This window comes from Heterocephalus glaber, unplaced genomic scaffold, assembly GCF_053883595.1.
Source record: "Heterocephalus glaber isolate CG9 unplaced genomic scaffold, H.glaber_assembly_v1.0 deba00001111, whole genome shotgun sequence".
Lineage (NCBI taxonomy): Eukaryota > Metazoa > Chordata > Mammalia > Rodentia > Bathyergidae > Heterocephalus > Heterocephalus glaber.
The window spans coordinates 1,451,371-1,459,424 of record NW_028258194.1 but is presented as its reverse complement, the minus strand read 5'-3'; the positions used below and the strand labels follow the sequence as shown (position 1 = coordinate 1,459,424).

The following is an 8,054-nucleotide window of genomic DNA, read 5'->3' as shown; positions in this document are numbered from 1 at the left end:
ACAGCACAGTAAATGGGGTGCTGTCAAAGCACTACCATCTGACTTAGCTGCTGTGTAAGTGCTGCAAGGCGAGACCTCAGAAGAACCAGTCTCCCAGTTAATGTTTAACTAGATGCTTCCATTTTTGAAAATAATGTTCTTTATGCTCAGTCTTTATGGAGACAGGAGGGGAGGCTGGCTTGCAACCTGCATGATGTATGAGCTGCTGTTAGGGATCACAGAAAGCCCAGGTTTTGTTCCTCAGCTTCATTATCGATACTTCCACCCTGTTGGCAAATAGCGTTTTCCCACACGCTTGACCTATCCCTGCTGTGACAGCATTGGTTCCTCCTAACAAAATAAGCTAAGGTGACTGCTGCCATCACAAAATGGAAATGAGAATGCCAAGGAAGAAAGGTGTCGAGCACCCGGCCCCAAGTTGTGCCAGATAGGGAGGGATAAGGCGGAACCTGTTTTCTCAAGGGTTTGGCTGGTAGAATGGAGAGGCCATGTTGCCTGGACTACTGAAGTCCTCAGGAAAGCATCCAGATGACCCACAGGACCAAAATGCAGCTGCACTGAGCAAACAGCAAGGTGCTAGGTGTGGGCATCCCTTCCAATCCCAGACAACAGCCGACTTCCCACTACTCCGCACTGAGTGTCCACCTCCGGGTCTCAGGTCCTTCCCTGCCTCCCCACTGCCCCTTCTCTGTCCTTCACCTCCAGCCGCCCTCTGAGCCCTGGGCAGGCTCCCTGAGACGGCACTGGCACAGCCCACAGCACCCTCAGTCTCTTCTCAAGTGGACTGAGATGGTCGCCTAGCCATCCAGTGACCCGCAGGCACACTGTAGACGGCCACCGGGAGCCTTTGGGGCCACCCACTGGGCACCCTTCTCCTCTGCAACATGAAGAATCCCCTCCTCACCCTGCTCCCTCTGTCTGTGTGGCATCTCTGAACAGCTCTGCACCCCAGTCATGGTGGGGTGTGTGGACACAGCTGCAAAGCTCAGCTGTGCCTCTGAGTGGTGGCACCTCGCTGGAGCACTGAGCTTGACACTTGGGTGTAGCACTCAGCTGCTTTGGTCTGCCGTGACAGTCCTAGCTCAGGAGCCATGAGCTGCCCTGTCCCTCCTAAACAGACAGCCACGCTGCACTAGAGACACAGAGGGAACAGGCAGAAAGATCTTGAGCCGCAGCGCGATGCTGCTCCCTGTGCGATGCATTCTGGCTACTGATGCGGATCCTTCTCTGGGATGTGAACAGGTGACACGTCAGAGAGACAAACCGCTGTGACTCCCATAAGAAGATGGAACTCAGGTGTGGTTGAGCGGATCTGTAATCCCAGCGCTGTAGGAGCCTGAGGCAGGAGGATCCCAAATTCAAGCCCACTCCAGGCAACTTAATGACTGAGATCCTGTCTCTAAATAAACAATAAAAAGGGCTGGAGATGTGGATCAGTGAGAAAGTCGTGGGTTTAATCCCTAGTACGGGGGGGGGGGTTCTGAATAATTTCAAGCCTCTTTATTAAAGCGGAACTTCAGGATCTAATTCTGTGTGTGGCTATGTAAACTGGAGCAGCCCATGTAGGCAAGATTCAAAACAACCAGCAGTATCCAACAAGATGGGTAGGGATGCAACCCAGGCGTAGAGCGCTTACTCCATGTGGGATCCCCTGGGTTCAAGCTTCATACGGCAAAAATAAAACTACAAAGCAAGCTAAAGGCCATGCGGCAGGATTTGGAAGATTTCAGATGTATCTCGGGAAATGCGGTGAACTCTGGGAGCGCTGGGAGTGCAGGGGGCTTCTGGGCCCTGACCCCGTGTGTGAGGTGCCAGGTGCAGAACTGGCCTCTCCGATGCTCCTCCAGTTGTGGACCCAGGGGAGGGCTGGGCCTCTCGAGCGCCTGGGGAAGTCCTGCGCCTCCCCGCGGACAGGGTCCAGGGCTCACAGTGAGCTCAGCCTCGAGTGCAGGTGCGTGTGGCTCTGACACAATGCTGCCTTCAGTACGGAGTTAGCAGCTCTGGGCTTCTCCCTGCCTCTGGGTCCGATGCCGCTCACAAGACCTCTCCCGTAAATTTGTTGTGTAAAAACCCCGGATGAGGGATAAAGTTGCTGGAGTAATTTCTGAAAACAATAGACTTTATTTACTACATTTAGGATGCTTAGAAGGGAGGGGGCAAAAATGTGTTTCATGCCACTGTAGGAAATTAATTTTGAGATTTTTAAATTAACTCCTTCTGTGCTAAAGTGTTTTGTTTTGAAAAGACATAGTTGCCTTCTGAGAAAGTATTGGAAGTTTTTACATGTAAAACAAGGACTTTAGTTCAATGGAAATAAAACCAGTCAAGGCAACCTCAGACATTAGAAGTCTGTCTTCCTGTGAAACTCGAGGGGAGGAAGTGAGCAGTGATTTCGGAAACTTAACTGTACCACAGATCCACCTGAAATGAGCAACTTCGGAATCAGCTCCATTTTCAAACATCACTGCGCGCAGCCATGTGCAGGGCACTCGGGATTGGAGACGAAGCCTCTTCCTGGGCTTTCCATGCTCGGGCTGTGCCAGACAAGAAATGAGGAGGACAGCTGCTCTAGAAGCACCGTGGAGGAAGTCGGTCTGCAGTGGAGCTTCTAGAAAAGCTCTTAGCAGACATCCTAAGTGTCTTCTCCATGTGTACACGCCAGGCAGACCTCTGGAAAGCAGGTCAGGTCTAGACACGTGACTGGATCGAGGCCCGGTGGGACGGGGAGAGACCCCACACCCTGTAAAGAGTGCACACTGGGTCACACCCTGTCACTCGGATTCAACTGCCCATTGCACAAGCCCCTCCTGCGGAGACTGTGGAGTCATCACAAAGTGGATGCCTACGGGGCTTCCCTTGACAGACAGGGATGAGTCCTGACGCATGGAACCCTTGCTGAGTTCAGACCGAAGGGCAGCACGGTGGAACACAGTGCCTTCGTGTGTGTTCTCCTGACTCCACCCAACCATCCCGACTTTGCAGGTCGGTTGCTTTGCTTGGAAGCAGTGCAGCCAAGGAGAGAAAGACTATCAGCATGGAGGAGAAGAGCTCCAGTTGCCAGGGCTGGACCAGTACTTCTGAGCATCCCGAGGCACAGCGCAGCCCTGAATTCCATGGGAAGCTCTGTCCTGCCCCACCCCATTCTGCTGCGAGCCCAAGACCACCCAGTGCGGGCACACATCCTGCACTGCTATGGAGGAAGAGGCCCTGGAAAAGGCCAGTGCCAGCTCTTCAGGGAGGCCACTGCTCAGCAACTGCCAATAAAGGCCTCCTGAGCTGTGATGTCATAAGGGGTGCGCTGAGGCAGAATGGAGGCTGCACAGTTGCTGAGGCACTTGGCACGCTGGTGGCTTCCAGAAAGATTCTAGCAGATGAAGTGTCAGCACCCTATTGGCCTAGATCTCTGCCACCGAACCTTGCCCTGTCGTGTTTGTGCTGCGCTTCTGGGCTCCATGGTTGCTGGTTTGTCCACAGTTGTGGCTGCTGATCCTGGCTGCCCACAGCCAGACTGGGCCCCAAACCCAGTCCAGCTGAACTCTGAGGCCCTGGGGCCAAATAAGGCCTCTTCCCTCCACTCTGATCTTCCATCCAAATCTCTCCATGCCCTCACTCCCCCAGCAAACCACAGGGGCTTTGATTACCTGGATTCCTTGGTGCCCACTAAGATGTTGTCTCCACCTTGCGAGTTCGCTGGACAGCTGTCCCCAGAGCTGGATAAGGTGGCGCTAGTTCCAGCGCTAGGTGGGATCAGAACCAAGATCTAGCTCTGCCTCCTGGCCTCAAAAGGAAGGTCCAGGCTGCCAGGCTGCATCAGGGTCCAAACCACCTGGCCCTTGACACCCTTGTCTCACCTCTTGACAGTCAGCGGTCAAAAGCACCTAAGTTTCTTTCACACCAGAAGAAGGAAGAGCTGGCTCAGCATGGGTGACTTGCTAAGGTGGAGGTGGGAGCTTGTAAATCCTAAGCTTCTGAAACAAACCTCTCAGGATGATCATGTAGACCTGAGTGCGGATACAGCTGACCAGGACAGCCTTGATCTGGAATCCTGGGAGAACGCAGATGAGCCTCCAGAGCCCCCTGGACAAACTGGACCTTCTCAATCCCAGCTGAGGGTCCAAACTCAGCGCCAGAGACTCCCAGGGCCGACCCTCTTCACCTCAGCAAGAAGCCACACATCAACACTCACAGTGCCCTGAGGACTGGAACCTTCTTCCACACGGCAGGAGGCCCAGGCTCAGTGTGTCCTTGCTGCTGAGGAGGGTGTAGAGCAGCTGTCGGTGCCTCAGGAGGGAAAAGCGCCATCTCCCCGTAGGAGTGAAGCCTGGCGCTCACACTCGAGATTCGTCACAGTTAATGTGGCCGTGAAGGTTATGATGACCACCCAGGCAGGGAGGGAGTCTCGATTTCAAGCCAGCTGCAGGTCCCAGCCTCATCTCCAGAGAGTCCTGAGGAGGTAGAACCTTCTGGAAGCCAGCGGGATGCTCTAGCTCAGCCTGCAAATAATTCCCCTGGAGGAAGTCAAACCTCCAGTCCAAGAAGATACTCAAGAGGTCCCACTGGAGAGGACAGCTGAAATTCCACCTCTTCATGAGGTGACAGTGCGGCCTGCAGATCCTATCATAATTTGTCCAATGTGACTGTTAGGCCAGCAGATATGGAGCTTGCTGTAACTTCAGAGCCTACTGGGGAGGTCAAATCTTCTCCAGCTCAGCAGAAGGCCCCAGCTCAGCTGCCAGGCTCTCCCGAGGAGACTGAATCTTCGCCCCAGGAGCAGAAGCAGCCAGTTCAACATTCTGAGGCTCCTGAGGAGGTAGAACCTTCTGGAAGCCAGCTGGAAGCTCCACCTCAGATTGAAAATCCCCTGGAGGAATTCAAACCTTCAGTCCAGGAAGATGCTCAAGCTTCAGAGGCCCTTCTGGAGAGTACAGGTAAAATCCCACTACTTCAGCAGGTGACACTCTGACCTCCAGGTCAGGATCTAGCTTCCAATCATAGCTTGTCCATTGTGATAACGAAGCCAGTGGATGTGGAACTTACCACAACTTCAGAGCCTACCAGGGGGTTGAATCTTCTCCAGCCCAGCAGGAGGCCCCTTCTCCGCCTCCATGCTCTCCTGTAGAGGCTGAACCTCCCCATGAGCAGGAACAGCCAGCTCAACCTTCTGAGGCTGCTGAGGAGGCTGAATCTTCTGAGAACCAGCTGGTAGCTCCAGCTCAGCTTGCAAAGTTTCCCAGGGAAGACAAACCTCGGGTCCAGGAAAACACTCCAGCTTCAGTGTTCCCTCCGGAGAGTGTGGATTAAGTCACAATTTCAACTCAGGTCACCATCAAGCCAAGTATTGACACTGCCCAAGGTGACTGTGACACCTTCAGACCTGCAGCTCACCAGGACACCTGCACCCACTGCAGAGGTGGGAACTTCCCTAACCCACCATGAGGCTACAGCTCAACCCTCAGTTCCACTGGATAATGTGGAACCTCCTGTGATGCAGAAGGAGGCCCCAAGTCTGCCTCCAGATCCCTCTGAAGGAGTTGAACCCTTACATTTCCAACAGGAGGCTCCAGCTCCATCTTCAGAACCTGTTCAGGCTGAGCAAACCTCTCCAGCCAGCAGGAGACCACAGATGGGACCTAGGCTTCTGAGGAGGGTGAACCTTCTTAAACCCAGCAGGAGGCCACATCTGTACATCCCTCAAGAAGCTACAGCTCAGCCTCCAGAGCTCCCCAACATCACCAGGGAGCTCTAGAACATCACAAGGCAACAGTTTGTCCTCTGGATGTTGACCAAGTGCAGCCTCCAGCATTGGACTGTGTCACTGTTAAGCCTCCAGAGGTGACTAATGAGGTTGAGACTGAAAGTTCAGCAGAAGAGGAGGCCCCTGAGCAGTTTGGACCTTTCACTGACAAGCAAGCGGTTCCAACTCAGCAGTCCAACCCTGCCATGAAGGATGAACCTTCTGCATCCCATAGCAGGGTCCCAAGTCAGCCTGCAGAGCTTCCTGAGGATTATTCTCCATGCCAGCAGGAGAGCTCAGCTTGGTCCCCAAACCCCCCTGCTGCACCCGTCCAGCAACAGCTCTCAGCTCAGCAGTGGGGCCCTCTGTGAGCACTACTGTTGTTTTCACTTTGGCGAAAGCATAACATTTTCAACCCAACCGTCAGAGCTACCCAAGCAAATAGAGCCATCTCCAGTGCCCCAGGAGGCTGTCGACACAGCTTCAGGGCCACCTAATGAGATGGAACCTTCTCCAGCTCAGCAGAGGCTGCCACCTCAGCCTGAAGAGCTCCCTGAGGGGAAACTCCTTCCAGGGCTGCTGCCAGCCCCATCTCCCCCTCCAGAGCTTCCCAAGGAGCTCCAACTTTGTCCAACCCAGCTGGGGGATCCATCTCAGTGTCCATATGAGCCACCCAATGAGAGCGTAGCTCACCCTCCAGCCCATTATGAGAGGACAGTCCCACCACCAGCTCAGGAGCAAGCTCTGCTGCCACGACTGCCCAGTGTTGCATCTCATCCTTTGGACTTGGAAGTCACCATCGTGCCAAAACCCAGTGCAGATGGTGAACTTCCTGGAGAAGTCTGCAGCTGTCCCTCCAAGGCACTGCTGGGTGACGCTTCCACAACCAAACCTGATTCCGGTGACAGCTGGACCTCTGAGCCCGGAGCTCAGCAGAAGTCCACCATGGGCTTCAGAAGCCAGAGCTTCTTCGATTGTGCAGGAGCTTTCCTCTCGGCCTCCAGACCCAGCTAAGGAGGTCGTCACTCAAGCGCCAGTGCCTGGTGAGACAAGAATTCAAACAACAGGTCAAGAGCTTCCTCAGCAGCCAACACCACCTGGGGTCACAGGCCAGCCTTTGGATCAGGGGCTGACCACAGCTACGATGCTCACCAGAGACGCTGCAGAGCACACAGCTCCTCCTTCAATGCGCCCCGGAGCGACACTTCCACATCCAAGGCAAATGCCCCGTGTCTGGATCTCCAACTGAGTCACATCATCAAATCCCTCTGGGTGACAGATTGTCCGATCTGGGGTTGGGGCCTGGCCATCTTCAGCGAGGGGCACCTCACTCAGCCACCACACTCCGTGTAAAAAATGCTTATCCCATCACGCCCCTGCTGAAAGTTTCCCACACTCTGTCCTCACACTTCAGGAGAAAATTTGAGAATCCCCCTACGACTTCTCCAGTAGTGCAGAGATGGTCCTGAGAGCACAAAATCTGAAAGTGCTGAGCTGTCAGGAGCTATGAAGCTGGGCAGGTTACTGGCCTCTCTGAGTTTTGTTATTCATCTAGAAGTGGGAGAAATGCTCATCTATCTCACAGACTTATTGGTGAGGACTAAATGAGATAAATACTGTAAGAATGGGTCTTCACTGAGTTCCTGGCACATAAAAAGGCCAATAAGTGGTAGTCAGTCCTAGAAATATTGTATGATATTTTAATTTTTATTAATTTATTTAAGTCAACAAATATTCATCAGGCAACTTGCAGTACATCTGTGACAAAATAGCCAAAGATTCCACCTAGGGGAGTTCACTCTTGTTGGAGATATTCACGTAAGAAATGAACAAAGAAATAAATAAGTGACAAGACAAAAGGGTGATATTCGTTCTAGAAGAATGTATGAGGGCAGGGTAACAGAGATCGGGATGCAGGACGGGAAGACAAGATGCAGCTTTCCTTGTTGGAAGAGGAGCTGCTGTGTGGAATTGAGGGTGGGGTGTCAGCTCAATTGGCTTTGTGATCTTCCCTGGGTGTGTCTGGATGGGCCGTGTGGTGTAGCCTTGGCATCTAAGTCTGGTCCCTGGCCCCTTCTCCTCTGTTCTGTTCCCCAGCCACCATGAACTAAACAGCTTTGCCCCACCACACCCTTCCGGTATGATGTTCCCACCTCAGAGCCAGCCAGCCATGGACTGAATCTCCTCAAAACATGAGCCAATAATTTGAACAGCTCCTCCTTTAAATTGTGGGTCTTGGTACTGTGTCCTGGCAACTGGATGCACAGTGATCCAGACACTGAGTAAGTGACCCATGGGAAGGGCATGAAGGGAGTGAGTG

At 53.3% G+C, this 8,054-nt stretch overlaps 1 protein-coding gene across 1 annotated transcript; it reads left to right on the top strand.

Moving 5' to 3' along the window:
* The first annotated feature begins 1,704 nt into the window (after positions 1-1,704).
* Positions 1,705-7,578, top strand: LOC110347590 (uncharacterized). Its single transcript, XM_087210101.1, is given in 7 exon segments — positions 1,705-1,803; positions 3,400-3,490; positions 3,493-3,763; positions 3,862-3,924; positions 4,645-4,928; positions 5,120-5,202; positions 6,423-7,578. Coding segments are annotated over 7 exon segments (1,452 nt in total). The 3' UTR covers positions 6,984-7,578.
* The last annotated feature ends 476 nt before the right edge of the window (positions 7,579-8,054 follow it).